Source organism: Erythrolamprus reginae, chromosome 1 (genome assembly GCF_031021105.1).
Source record: "Erythrolamprus reginae isolate rEryReg1 chromosome 1, rEryReg1.hap1, whole genome shotgun sequence".
Classification (NCBI taxonomy): domain Eukaryota; kingdom Metazoa; phylum Chordata; class Lepidosauria; order Squamata; family Dipsadidae; genus Erythrolamprus; species Erythrolamprus reginae.
In genome coordinates, this window is record NC_091950.1 from 367300592 (window position 1) to 367316389 (window position 15798).

Below are 15798 nucleotides of genomic sequence, written 5' to 3' on the forward strand. Positions count from 1 at the left end.
TTTTCCCAAATATTTGTAAACTCAAAATATAAACACAATTGCATTTCCTCTTTGGTTTCCAGTTCCAGTGATACAGAACAAAATGCACAGTGCCAGAATATCGAAAAAGAAGTCAATGCTTGAATTTTAATATAAAAGACCCTAATGCCTTAGATCCTTGCTTTAAAATAATAGTTAACCATTTCCCAAAAAAGCCATCTTAATATATGCATATAATATTGGTTATATCAAGATGCTTTGTAATGTTCTTGGTGTAAGTGCAAATGTTAAGTGTTATTAATAAATATGTATTGTAGCTGTGATGGCTCATTTTTCAAAAGTTGGAATTCACAATTTCCAGTCATTAGTAGGGAAACTCAGCTGACGGTTGCAACAGCTTGGGTTTTTGCATCTTCATCTTCTGCACCGTCAGCATTCACTTGGTTTCCCTTACCTATATTTTTCAAATTTTCCAGGGTGGATTTGAAAGTATCTTTCAGGCTTTTCTCCAGGATCCATCCTTCACTTTCACATTCAGGATCTTCTGGGTTGGTGATGCTTTCCAGAGAGGTATGCAACAGACGCAGCCCTATCATTACTAACATCTAAGTGAGATACAAAATGAGCTGTCAGTCAATTTGACCAAAGATTGGCTTATATCACAGCCTATATATATATTGAAAAGAATCTTAATAATAAATTAACAACCAGAAGTTTGTTACAATCACAAATCTACGGATAGAAGAAAAATTGGGAATATGTGATATTAGGTTAAGTTTCAAATTTCCCATTTATAACTTGAACAGTCCTTACTTTATGGTGGTAACTGGAATCGGTATTTCTGTCACTACATGACGCTGTCATAAAGTGTGATGTGACGTGATAGTGCCGATCTACAACTGCAGCTCTGGCACTTCCAGTGGCATCCGCATGAATCCCTGTGACCGGTTAGATCCCAGAGAGTTGGCCTTTTCTGGGTCCCGTCGACAAAACAATGTCGTCTGGTGGGACCCAGAGGAAGAGCCTTCTCTGTGGCGGCCCCGACCCTCTGGAATCAACTCCCCTCGCAGATTTAGGATTGCCCCCACCCTCCTTGCCTTTCGCAAACTCCTTAAAACCCACCTCTGTCGCCAGGCATGGGGAAATTGATTCCCCTGGGCCATTTCCGCTTTACGTATGGTTTGTATGAGATATATGATTGTTTTTTTATATTAAGGGTTTTAAATTGTTTTAACCATTGGATTGTACTGTTTTGTTGTGAGCCGCTCCGAATCTCCAGAGAGGAGCTGCATACAAATCTAATAAATAATAATAATCCATTAAGAAAATCCCAGGCAACTATTAAATGCAATGTGACCTGGTCATGTCGTGCAGGCTTTGCTTTTCAGAAGTCAGCAGTAAAAGTTGCAAATGGTGATCTTGTGACCGCAGGATGCTGCAACTATCATAACTGTATGTCAATTGTGACTTAGGCCAGTAGTGGGTTCCTGCCCGTATGGTAGAGGACAGCACACCGGTAGCTCATGGTGCACTGTGCGCACAGCTTTGGTTCGGTTCCCAGTATATTTTTGCTTTGTACGCATGTGCAGAAGCAAAATTTTGTGAGGGGACATGCGCATGCACAAGATTTTGGTGATTTTTTGCTTCTGCGCATGCATGGCAGCAAAAAAGTGCGTGCATCGCTTTGTGAGATTTAGCTGCCCCAAGTTCTAGGAGAGGGGCAGCATACAAATCTAATAAATTATTATTATTATTATTATTATTATTATTATTATTATTATTATTATATTAAATTATTTCAGTGCACTTTTGCTTCCTGCACGTGCGCAGAAGCAAAAACACACTGGGACTCGCATGCACGCAAGCGATCCAAAGCTGAATGCGTAGCACACCAGTAGTTGTGTTAATGGCAATCCACTCTTGCTGTAGACCAGTGTTTCCCCACCTTGGCAATTTGAAGATATTTGGACTTCAACTCCCAGAATTCCCCAACCAGCAAATGCTGGCTGGGGAATTCTGGGAGTTGAAGTCCAGATATCTCCAAGTTGCCAGGGTTGGGAAACACTGCTGTAGACACTGCAACATCTGGAATTTCAAGGACGGGCTTAAGTTCCACTCATTCAGTTACTGAAAGAATGATAGTTAAGTGAAGACTACCTATACTGATTCTTGTGCCCTGTACCAACATTATCATACTGGTTGAAACTTATCTTCTTCCAGCTGGGGTTACTATCATAGATTTTGATGATTATGCCTTGTTAGGGACCCAACTCTTGGAAATAAATTAAAGGCCACTGCCTTATTGTATTTCTTCTGACTCTGACCAGACTAAAAGGGTGCTATATCAAAACCTGAAGGATATATACCTATTTACCTCTGTAATACAGAGCTTACAATGTTCATTATTGGGATTAACTAGCAACTTGTAAATGCCCTAAGCATCCTAACTTCCATTGATTCCCAGGTAAAACAGCTAAGTGTTTTATATCAATTTGCTACTATTGTATGCTAATAAGGATATAACAAGGAGTATTACTATCATCAAGCCTTAGTGAAGATACAACAGCTGGATTCTCCAACTAATCCCAGCGACCGATTAGGTTCCACAGAGTTGGCCTTCTCCGGGTCCCGTCGACTAAACAATGTTCTCTGGTGGGTCCCAGGGGAAGAGCCTTCTCTGTGGAGGCCCCAACTCTCTGGAACCAGCTCCCCCCAGAGATTAGAACTGTCCCCTCTCTCCTTGCCTTCCGTAAACTCCTTAAAACTCACCTCTGCCATCAAGCATGGGGGAATTGAGGCACCCCCCCCCGGGCCTATACAATTTATGTATGGTATGTTTGTGTGTATGTCTGCTTTAATAATGGATTTTTAAAATGCTTTTTAAATTTATTAGATTTGTTATGAATTGTTTTATTGTATGTTATGAGCCGCCCCGAGTCTACGGAGAGAGGCGGCATACAAATCTAATAAATAAATAAATAAACAAACAAATAATTTCATTTTGTAATTGTAAATTTTCCTTCTATTAAACTCTTTCTTGTAAATAAAAAATTATTATATCTACACGTTTCTTTGTTTGTGCATAACTTCTGCTCTTTTCATAAATATAAACTACTTAAGTATGTAAAATCAAGAATCTATACTTAAAATTGAGGCATGAAAAATAGACTTGTATCCCATAATAATGAAGCATATAGTAACTACTTAGGCTTCCCAATAAAAACTCTTGGAATAATCTGGATGGTCTGAGAGCGTTTCATTTTCATGTAGACATATATGCTTTAAAAAAGCATATATTTTAGGAGTGTGCATGGATTGCAACATTATCTTTCATTTTTAATATTCCTAGGTTTTCCTAACACAGGATTGTGGTAGCTATGCAAAATCTCTATGGGTGGTTTAGGGAATTTAGAGAAAAAAGCTGTGGCTGCAACTATCTCCTCGGTTGTGAGGATGTATAGTTTTCTATTCAATTTCTTAGATCATACTGCAAACTTTCCCAAGGGTCAGCTATAAGTGATAACATTCTAGAGCAATGCATTTAAGATAAAATGTAAATAATGTATTATGCCTTCCCCCAACTTTGTTTGTTTACTTATTTACTTACTTACTTTATTTATTTATTTATTTATTTATTGGATTTATATGCCACCCCTCTCCACAGACTCGGGGTGGCTTACAACATATAATATAAATTATATATAATATATATATTTATATTAAATTATATATATATTTTATAAATATATATATAATTTTAAATTTTATATATATATAAATGATTGTTTTTTAAAAAATTATATATATATACATATGTGTGTGTGTGTGTGTATCACGTTTTTGCTGACAGAAATATATATATATAATTATATAATATATAAGATATTATATAATATATTATATTATATATATATAATATATTATATATTATAATATATAATATATAATATGTATTATATATATATATAATTTTAATAAAACAATCATTTTGAACTACAATAAACAAAGAATATAAATAAAAAATCAATCATAAAAATTAAAGCAAAATAATAAAAGAAATAAAAAGAAAATTATATATAGACAGAAACTTGGGAACATGTAATCTTAAGGAGAAATACAAAGACACTACATAAATTTTTCATGTTTTACAAATTCCGAAGACAGTTCAATTTGGTAGACAGTTTATTAGATGTTCTGATCCTAAATTCAGCTTGCCATTGGCATTTTGAAGAAGTCTAATTCTGATTATTTTTTTTAAATCAATTTGTAATCTACTTTGGCAAATCTTTTAATGGCATCTGGAAACAGCAAGTTAAGTAGAGGTTAGAAAGTTTTAGCATAGTTAATACCCTTCTAACTGAATCAGCAATTTCATTTTTAGAGATAAATCCAGACTTTTGCTGTTTACAAATGCGTTTAACCTATTAGTCAATAAAGTGACAATTTTAAATGAGATGTTAATGGTTAAAAAAAAGGGGGGGGAAAGCCAGTAACACATTAGGGATCTGTATTTGTTTTTTAGAAAGTAATTAGGGAAAAAATATTTTCAAGAGTCACAATTTATAGTACTTGTGAATATACCTTGGTGTATATTTAGTTTTAAGTCTATTTTAAATATTTCCTAGCATTCAAGTCCCAAATATCCATATCAATTAGAATAAGTACTTTGTCTTTTGTTATTCCTTAAGGTAGTATATTTATAGTCACTGATTAATACAATGAGGTTGGAACTTATTAATAATATCAGAATAATTACAATTATATATCTATATATGTATGTAATATATTTTGAGAGGGTTGTTGTGCATTGGATTCTCTCTATTAAGCAGCACCATTTTATAGTACCCAGAAGTCAAAAGGTTATTCTCCTCCACAAAGGTCATTATCTGACGGATTTCAAGAATTTTTGAAGACCTTGCTTTTTCCACAGGGTATCCATTATGGAAGATGTTTTAACAGTTCCTTCTCTCTCCCAATATGACCTCCTGTTATTTATGGTTTTAAAGTATTGTTTTTAACAGAGCCATTGGCTGAATGGGCTCCCCTAGAAACTTAAATAATGAATGAATAAAATTTTCCCAAATATTCAGAAACACATACTTTTGTTTAATATTCAGGTAAGTTACATAAGCCCAGTCAAAAATGGAGAGTTGAGGGGAAAATGGGAACTAGGGCTATGTCATCCAGTTGGCAAATGGAGCCCTAGAAGGAAGCAAGGATCTTATGTGTATTCTAAGATATCCCAACATACATCACACATTTTAGCAAGGACCTTTCATCCTACAGGACCAAAACAAGGTAGATGAATTCTGATGGACGGACGGACGGATGGATGGACGGAAGGAAGGAAGGAGAGAGAATGGCCCGCATAAATCTAAAAGCCTCCTAATATTGTAGAGAAGAGGGGATTAGGATCAATAAAGTATTTTCAACCTAATTAAAATATCTCATCTTTACCACGCTAAAGGAAATTCCTCCCCACTCCTATTATGTAGCAAAACATAATTGGATTTAACATGACAATTGTGTCAAACATGAAGTCCATATGATCCTATACTACAGTGTTTCACAACCTTGGCAACTTGAAGATATCTGGACTTCAACTCCCAGAAGTCCCCAGCCAGCAGTCGCTGGCTGGGGACTTCTGGGAGTTGAAGTCCAAATATCTTCAAGTTGCCAGGGTTGGGAAACACTGCTATAGTATATCTCAGAGGGAGGAAGGGAGAATACTACCTGTTTGTTTTCCTTCTAAAAACTATCTTTCCCTCAAAAAAAAATCTAAACAAGGCTGGTACCTGTATAACTCTGCAATATTTTCTACAAAACGGCAATTATTCTACACAATAAAATCTGACCAAGGCTGGTACTTGTATAACCCTGCAATATTTCCCACAAAAAATGAAAATTGCTGTGAGAAGTACTCATCATGATTCTGAACAACAGAGAGAGAAATTAGCTTGCCAATTGTATTACCTCAAAAAGCCAGACAAAGAGGACAACCACTCCCATGGAGGTCACTATGCCGCTGTAGTAATTAAGCAGAGCCTCTCTGCAGCCTCGAGTCCATAGATTGAGTTCTTCTGTTTGGTAGTCGTAACTGTAGTGAGCTGAATTATTAGACACCTGGTACTGGATGCATGGCCGTGGAGAACTTGGATTGCAGCAGCTGAAGGGGACACTGTCCACCAAGTATTTGCCATCCACATTACTTTTAATGCGACTGTAAATGAATAAGAGGAAATCTGGACTTAGGAACAGCCACTAAGAAAGATGGAGCAACATTACCTCCACCCGTTTCATCTGCAGCATGTGAATTAGTTTGCATTTTCCCCAGAACATCTGGATATGATCTTTCTCATTTAAAACACCTGGTTTTATGCAAGGTGGGTTAGCTAGATTGAGAACAGCCTTCTGGTTTTTAAATTTTATTTATTTATTTATTTATTTGTTTGTTTGTTTGTTTGTTTATCTATCTATCTATCTATCTATCTATCTATCTATCTATCTATCTATCTATCTATCTATCTATCTATCTATCTATCTATCTATCTATTATTAGAGTTGAAAGGGACTGTCAGGTCATCAAGTCCAACCCCCTGCCTGAGCAGGAAATCCTATAGCACCCCAGCCAAATGGCAGTGCAATCTCCTCTTGAAAATGTCCAGAGTTGGAGAGTTCACAATCTCTGCAGGCAGGCTGTTCCACTGGTTGATTGCTCTGACCATCAGGAAGTTCTTCCTTATTTCCAGGTTGAATCTCTCCTTGGTCAGCTTCCAGCCATTGTTCCTTGTCCGGCCCTCTGGTGCACTGGAAAATAGAGTGACCCCCAACCCATCATATACCTGTATACTTCTATCATGTCCCCTCTAGCCCTCATTTTCTCTAGGCTATCCATGGATGTATATTAACTGGTTTGGCACATTTATTTGCTAATGAGGAATTAATTTTGTGTTAAAAGGGGATGTCGGACTAAGACCAAGAAGGCCAGGGTCAAATTCTCAGGAGCAAACTGCTTTCTCTTATTTTGACTTGCCTCACAGGGTTATTGGAAGGGAGGAGAGGCACCAAAGGCAAATGTAAACTTCACAAAAAAATTCCTTTTTTAAAAAATGTAGGGTTTTTAAAATTTAAAGAAAGTCCTCAATTTACTGTGAAAAATTGTTGAATGCATAGTAATACAAGAATTAAGGGCTACTTGCCAGTCCCATCATATTGACCCCCAATATTGAAGAATATTTAGCTTCCAGATAAATTTTTATTTAAATTCAAATACTGTTGATTAATAACCCACTCAAATTTGAAGACTTGGAGCTAAAGAACTGTCAGCAGATGTCTACTCCCCTATCCTCCCGCAAACTTTCCCTGAGAATCAGGAAATGGTCTGCCAAAGAATATAATCACTGAAAATTGGAATGAACATTGATTAATGCTATAGTTCTGTATTGTTTTACCAACAGTAATGGGAGGCAATGGGAGTACACTGTTCGATAATAAATACTGAAATGTAGATTATAAAAGGAGAGGCGTTAAAGAAAGATTTCAGTAACCATTGGAGAATGATATACAGTAGTCCTCAACCATTTGAAGTCACAACAGCATCGAATAAAGTGACTTATGTCTTATTTTTCACGCTAATGACAATTGTAGCTTTCCCCTTGGCCATGTGATCAAAATGGAGACATTTGGCAACTAGTTTGTATTTATGACTATTACAATACCAGTCATGTGATCCCCTTTTGACAAGCCAAATCAACAGATTTACTTCACAACTGTGTTACTAACTGAACAATTGCAGTGATTCACTTAACAATTGTCACAAGAAAGCTAATAAAACGGGACAAAACTCATTTAGCTTTCTTGCTCAGCAGCAGAAATTTTGGGCTCCATTGTGATTTTTAAGTTGAGGACTACCTGTAAAATTGTACAATTATTTGTACTATATTTATGGTGATTGGGGAAGATAACTATCCTGTGAGTTATACAGATGTGTCCATGTTTTTGTTTGGCAACAATCTAGAGGTTTCCCATTGTCATTTTTCAGGAGATTTATATTCTCTAAGTTTGGTCTATAGATCGGGATTTCCTCTTCAACTATTAAGTAGTTCTTCTAAACTTTGTCAGGATTCTACATGGACTAGATTGAAATAATTAATAAAATGTCAAGGCTACTTGTTCATTGTAAACAAGGCTGGGATATAATTGTGGATATAGAAGAAAAAATAATATATAAACATAATTGCTGATATAGAAGAAAAAATAATAATATAATGATATATTTTATATATCATGTAGGAACAAAAAAATATCATGATCAGATACTTTTTATAATGTTAATTCTTTGTTAATCTGAAGAAATCACCAGAGTTTTATTCAAAATTGGAAGAGTGATTATTCCAGGTTTGACCACTATTGAAAAGCCTTTAACGATTGTACCATATGATAAATGACATTAACAGATTTAGATGTTTTGTCCAGTTTAAAATACCATTAAATATTGCGAATTTTTTTGTGTACATAAGGAATTACTGGAGTAAATGCAAAAAGCTTATCAGTTAAATACTGAATCAAATCAACTTATTTGATAATATCTCTGCCTGCTGTAGAAAGAAATTCAAATGAAGCTGCAGTGGCTCAGATGAAAAAAAACACATGCTGGAAAGAGCCACATAGAAGTTTTTATCTTACTGATAAAGGAGAACATTTGTAGCTCAGTATTTCTAGCACTGGTGATGTTATTTAGTTTGGATAAGATAGAATAGATTTTTTAAAATTGGCCAAGTATGATTGGAAACACAAGGAATTATTCTTGATGAACATAAGGGGCGTGCATAAGTGCACCAGTGTCCCCTGTCCAATTGTCTCTCCTTATCTCATTTATCTTTTCCTCCTTTCAAATATGTTCACCTATACTTTTATATCTTTTCTTCTATTCTTTTCTTTATTTATATTATTACATATCTATTCTCTTCAATGTGTATTATGTATTGGACAAAACAAACAAACAAACAAACAAACTAACAAACAAACATGCTCTCAGTGTACATAAAAGAAAAGATACGTTTGTCAAGAATCATAAGGTACAACACTTAATGATAGTCCGGGTACAAATAAGCAATCAAATCATATTAGAAACCAGTCAATATAAATTGTAAGGATACAAGCAACAAAGTTACAGTCATACAGCCATTTGTGGGAAGAGATTGGTGATGGGAACGATGGGAAGATTAATAACAGTGCAGACTTATGAAATGTCTGCAAGAAAATAAGCTAAGAGAGCACCAAGGATGTTTCAGGTTTCTGCCTAGAATTTCTAACGCAGAATGGAATATATGAACATTCAGCAAAACATTGTAGAAAAAAAATAGATTAAAAAAAAAGGAATAGAGAATGAATTTAGGTTTGAATGAATAATTACCGTGGTTTGATCAAATAGAGAATGAATGATAATGAAATTACAAAATAACTATACAAAGAGTAAATGGGTAGTTAGAAGGCAGTTTTATAGTTGGATGGATGGAACTTATGAGATACTCATAAAGAGAACTGTCAGTAACAAAAGGCAATGTATGAATGTATGGACATGATGGAAACAAAAGTGAGCCTTCTGAATAGTGTTAGTGTAAACTAGTTGTAAGTTCGTTTGTATTTTCTCATGCTTCTTTTGCTTATTACCTTTTACACTTTTTCTGCATAATTTTGCAAACCCTAAAACTGTTGATGGATAGCATTTACTAATATGCATAATTAGACTAATTTTAGTTCTTTGGCTACTTTGAAAAATTATGGTAGACACAAATTAGAATTTGAAGGAGAAATGATCTCACACTCCTTCACTTTTAGACATAAGACAAGCGATAAATGGAATTGTACTTGGGCATGACATAATCATTTCCTGTTTCATGAATGATATGTGAAATACTAAAGAAATTGAGTAATAATGAAACAATTTACAGTATTTCAATTACATTTACAAGGGACAGCCTCTTGAATTATGTTGTATGGATTATGGTCAGCAGTTCTTCACCTTGGACAGCACAGATGGAGAATTATGGTAGGTAGCTTAGTTCAATGTGCATGCCATTTTTCTTTTTCTTTTTCTAATGTTTTCTTGAATTTATTGCAATTTCTTTTATTGTTGTGAGACTCAAAGTTGAATAAAGTTTGTGGCATGCAAGTAGAGTCTCCGGAGAGGGATGGCATACAAATCTAATAAATAATAATAATAATAACTGGTTGCAAAGTCAGTCAGATGTTTAGATTGGATTTATATACCGCTTGACAGTGCTTTACAGCCCTCTCTAAGTGGTTTAAAGAGAGTAAACATATTGCCCCCAACTATCTGGCTCCTCATTTTACCAACCTTGAAAGGATAGAAGGCTGAGTCAACCTTGAGCCTACTGAGATTTGATCTGCCAAACTACTGGCAGCCAGTCATTAGCAGAAGTAGCTTGTATTATTGCACTCTAACCACTGCACCACTGAGGCTCCTCCTATAGTTATCCACCTATTGATTGCTTACAGAGGTGTTGAAGGTATTATTGTAGGATGTTAGCTGTTCCAAATAAAGCTGGTTTTTTGCAATTGACTATTTTTGATTTTTGTCAATACCAAATTCTGTTAAAGTAGCATTCCAGATGTTTTGAGTTGCTCCCAAGGGACTTATTACTATTGGTACTATCCTTACTTTCTTTTATCACAGGCATCCTACTTTTATTGACAGGTCTTTGTATTTTGTTATTTTTCTCCAGTTCTTTCTCTTCTCTTCTCTTGCAATGTCTACTATCCTTACTTTTTTGCCTTCCTTATCAACAATTGTTAAGTCTGGGGTGTAAGGTGGCAAGTGCTTGTCTGTTGAATTGTAAATTATTATTATCACCTGAGGAATCTGAAAGTGATTAAAAGACCCCTCTTCTTGAAGATAATCCTGTCTATTTATAATCTCCAAAGTATTATACACTAATTAGATATCCTTATCTCCACTCAGTCTCCTGCTGATTTCAGTATGAACTGGATAACATCCCTGGGACATTCAAATACATTATGTACTTGATAATACAAGCATTGTAAATATATCCAAACTAAAATGAGCCATCACATTGTATTCCTGGGAACTGAATTTAAAGTAGTGAGCCTACTGCTATACCTGAAATTCTATCACCATTTTTAAAAAATAGTGCGGTATTACACATCTGTCTGGCGATGTAATCTTCTCTTATTTCTCACGTACTGTCCTCTTGGGGATGGATTAAACTCAAGCTCCAAATCTTCAGATAAAGCCAGCACAGTGAACATCTCATTATACTTTTCCATGTACAGTAGTTGTTTATGTCAAGACAAAATCTGAATGGCTCCCATTCATATATTTGTTCAGCACATCTTATCAAAATCCAAATAAAATTGGTATTTATTTAATTGGACTATATTGACTACAATTGTTGAGTGAAAAATCACCATAAGCAAAACCAAAAGGCTTTTTTTTGCGTCTTGAATAGTTCATATATGATACCAAAGAAGAAATTATGAAAATATACAATATATGATGACATACAATGGATGAAAGCTATTTAAGGAGAGATGCAATCTAGAAATCAGAAGAAATTTCATGACAGAACAATTGACAGTGTAACTTCTAGAAGCTGAGCATGCTCCAACACTGGAGGTTTTTAAGAAGAGATAGAACAAGCATTTGTTTGAAATGGTGTAGGGTTTCCTGCCTGAGCAGGGGATTGGAGAAGAAGACCCCCAAGGTCCTTTCCAATTCTGTTATTCTGCTATTGTGTTAAATGTATTTAAGTATATTTCAGTGGGGATCTATTTATTAAAATTCAGAACTTCAGCCCTGGATCTCTATAACCCATCCATATCTACATATTTAAGTGCTATTGGAACTAATGGGATTTGTATCAATCACAATGAACTTTCCCAGGCTGCTTATAATGCAACTAACAGTGGAATTCTATGTATTTCTTATATATCTATTTAATCATTAATCCCACTGAATTCTGTGCAAACAAAACCACTGATGCAGTTCACTATTAAGTTGTTTTAGAAATGTGAAAGCTGCTTATCCATGACAATCAAGACCCTTAAAAATCTTAATCATTTGAAGACTAGCAATTTCTTTTAGCATAATTATTGGGGGGGGGGGGGGGGGCACTGAATCTTTTCCTAAAATGAAAAAGCAATGACAGAATATTAAAAAAAAAAAATCTATAGCAGAAGTCACCTGGTAGGATGAAAGCATATCCAACCATACTTTCAAGGCAGAGAAAGAATTAAAATCCCTGAAAATAGTGTACATTCAATTTTATGCATTCAAGGTTAAAAGAAGCATGTACTGAGCATGTGTACATTTGTAGAGCTCTATAAATCCATTTATCCACCTAGAGGAGAAAGCCAAGAATAACTACAAAGTGAGTTAACAGAGGTCAAGATAAATGACAACGTACAAAGAAGAGATTTCCCGGCATAATCCATATCAAATAAAAGTGAGTGGTAGTGAAACATTTCTAAAATAATTCATTGTATTTGATTTTATTGTTGTATGCCATCCTGAATTGGTCAGGAGCAGGGCAACTTGTAAATCTAAATAAATAAAGTAAAATAAATTGTTAGAGTTATAATGCTATGGTACAAGATAATCTACTGGGAAAAGAAAATTAACCAATTAGTTTATATATATGAAAGTCTTCCTTAATTAAAATAATAATTTATATTACTCTTTATTGATGATCTTAGTTTGCCATTCACAATAGTTCTTCTAACAAAAATCTGAATGACGTGTAAACACAATCTTTAAAGGCAAAAAACCATATAAAATTAATTTTCTTTCAGCTACTTACTCTTTCACTTCCTTGGAACCAAAATCTAAGTATCGGTTGCTGATCCACTGAATCTCAAACCAGTCTCTGTAACCATTATTTCCACAACATTTGAACTCAATCTGGAGCATATCAATTGTCTTCTTCATGAAGCATCTTCCTGGAGTATCTGTATCACGGTAGAACTTCATACTATTTTTTAACCCCTCTGCCAGTGTACTGTCAAGAGAACCCCTCATCAGAAAGCAAATAAGACTAATTAAAAAAATGAAGAAATTAAAAATTACACATATGATTAAATAGAATTTCAAGAAACATTTCCATTTTTCAAATTTAGCAGGATCCAGGGAATCGTAGCATATCTTGCCAGTAAGAACATTGGATGCACAGGCAAGTAGACCTACCAATATTATAGAGTTGGGCACAAAGTGGCTTTCAGAATTGTCCATCATTTCACTTCGCTTCCTGAGTTCAATTTTCAGGAAAAGTCCCATAGAAAAAACAACAATTCCAGCAAACACTGAAAACCAATTCATGAGCCATAATCCTTGTGCTAGTTTTACTCTTTTCTTCTGGTTAAACTTGATTTTCATCACTGCCATCTTTTTCACAACGCTGGTGGTACCAAGCTTCTCCTCAAACCAACCCTTCTTTGAAAAGGGTTAAAAGTAGAATTGGAAAGATACGCCACCACTCAGGCCTTGAAGATTCAAAGGGGCATCCCTCTGGTCGGGACATAATTTAGTTCTTCCATCTTCCTCAGCCCAAAATTGAAGAAGTGCAGATACATTTTTCAAATCAGCAAGATTTTTTTTTAAAAAAATTACATTAATAAAAGATTATTGGTAAATAAGATATGCAACTATTTGTAGTCGTCCCTTCTATACAAAAGAGAAACTCTTTCAATTTCAAATAATTAAAGCTGGATCTATACTACGTCATTCCAATACTAATTAGTGTAATCCAATTTAAGAAATCTCTGTCCACAGATAAGCCAAGAAAATAATCCTTTCATTTTACTATTCAGTGGGTTTGTGCTTTCACATGATATAATTGAAAACAAAGATATTAAAAGTTTCCCTGTTCCTAGACTTCCTTCTCCTCAGAAAATTAGTTTTGAAACGTATCCTAGATGCTTTTCATACACTGACCTACAAATGAGCCAGTGTATGATACTACTTATCCTTATGTCACTCACCTTGAATGACATGCTCTGGGACTTAGGCATTTTGGGGATGGAATTAGGTCATGTTTTCATGATTTTCAATCTAAGCATTTTGAAGATAAAAACAAGAATTGCCAGCTTAATTGTGACAACCTTATTGAATCATCACAGAAACTATGTCAAACTGTTGAGACATTTGAGGCCAATAGAGCAATTTAGATTAATCACATACAGCCAACAATGGTCTTGCTGAGAAAGGAACTTCATGTACAATGGGAAAAAATGCAATTATTTCACTGTGAAGGGGAGTCTAAATTCCATCTTTGCTATTGAAGTTAGAAAGAAGTGTTTTATTGTGCTAGAAAATGTTAGTAGGGCATTCTAATGGAAACAACTGTATGGCAAGAGATGAGCCAGTGTGGTATAGGAACGGCAATGGGGAGACCCAAGTTCAAGTCTACCGTTAGTCATTGGACTTCAGTGGTTTTGGAGCAATCACTTTCTCAGCCCAATCAAACTCACTAGGTTGTTGGAGGAAAAATGGGATAAAAGTGTGCTATTTTGAGTTGATGGAGAAATGTTGGAATATAATTCTAATAATAGATGTTGTAGATTTGTGGACTACATTTAGCTCATTGAATATTAGTACTAGAGACCTGCTTAGTTCATTTTTAAATGTGAGCTGTGCAGTGCAGATTGTAAAAAAAACCTACTGTGTCTTCCATGAACTTGTTCATTTTGTCCTTATTTTTGCAATAATGAACTGGTTATCACCAAGATACCGGTACTTAAAATCTTTGCAATATACCCACATATACTTAGCATATTAGCAAAATTAAAAGATGAAAGTCTCACTTTAAACAACAAATACCTAATCTTTGTGAAATTAGTTGCTGAAAAATTAATCTTGCATTATTTGATCTGAATCAAAATTAAGGAAAACAAGATGTGACATATATTTTTCTCAGGCGATATTACAATTGCACCTTTTCTTCTTTAAAATATAAGGAAACTGGAGCAGAAAATTGATTATGTTTCAAAGCAACCCATATTGATAGATTTCCATGGTATCATGGTGGATGATGAAATATTGTTTTTTTCTTCTGTTCAGTCATGTCCAATTCCTAGACAATTCTCTGCAGTTTTCTTAGCAAAGTTTTATCTCTATCCAAGGGCTGAAAGTGACTGGTGCCAACTTAACCAGCTGGGTTCATCCTAAAATGGTGCAGAACTTGCAATATCCCAGTTTCTACTCTAATGCCTCAACCACTACACCAAACTAGCTCTAACATCCAAGTCGAAGCCATCTTCTAACTTGGAGTATCAGTCCCTCTATCTTCTTTCAAACTCTTTCCAGTGTTGCTCCTATCATGTACATTAGGTTTTTTTCACTGGTACCGCATCATATACTACTACTACTACTCCTTGAATAATTGAGCCTTGAATTATGGCAATAAATTGTTGCAATCATTAAGCAGGTCATCATGTGCTGCACCTGATATTACCTTTTTTTGTGGCAGTGAACACCATGGTAATTAAGCCAGACCTTAACCGCCACGCCCCATGGCTGCTTTTGCTAGAAACAGGAAGTAAATCCTAGAAACTAGCAAAAACCATTGAAAATTGCAGTGATCATGGGATCCTGTAAATAGTCCTAAATGTGAGCTGGCTACCAAGCACGCAATATGCAATTGGGTGGGAGAATGCAGTAATCGGATCTTCAAAACCAGGTTGCAAGTAATACTAGGGAGATACATCGTAACTCTGAATAAGTTGCTAGATGACAGATCATTGATGTCTTCCTATATTATGTGTTACATTTTGCAAAATATA

The 15798-nt window shown here is 35.0% G+C and overlaps 1 protein-coding gene across 1 annotated transcript; it reads right to left on the reverse strand.

The window, feature by feature from the left end:
• Positions 1-356: 356 nt before the first annotated feature.
• PRPH2 (peripherin 2) lies at positions 357-13402 on the reverse strand. Its single transcript, XM_070741310.1, has 3 exons — positions 12822-13402; positions 5953-6199; positions 357-584 (listed from the first exon to the last, which is right to left on the reverse strand). The coding sequence occupies exons 1-3, from the start codon at positions 13400-13402 to the stop codon at positions 357-359; spliced, it is 1056 nt and encodes a 351-aa protein (XP_070597411.1).
• Positions 13403-15798: the final 2396 nt, after the last annotated feature.

Bases quoted from the DNA above. Each gene is read 5' to 3' on its own strand.
- PRPH2 (XM_070741310.1), bottom strand. From the start codon at position 13,402: ATGGCAGTGATGAAAATCAAGTTTAACCAGAAGAAAAGAGTAAAACTA. The intron at 6,200-12,821 runs GTAAGTAGCTGA...ATTCATTTACAG, and splicing joins GGTTCCAAGGAAGTGAAAGA to TCGCATTAAAAGTAATGTGG. The intron at 585-5,952 runs GTAATACAATTG...TATCTCACTTAG, and splicing joins TCTTTGTCTGGCTTTTTGAG to ATGTTAGTAATGATAGGGCT.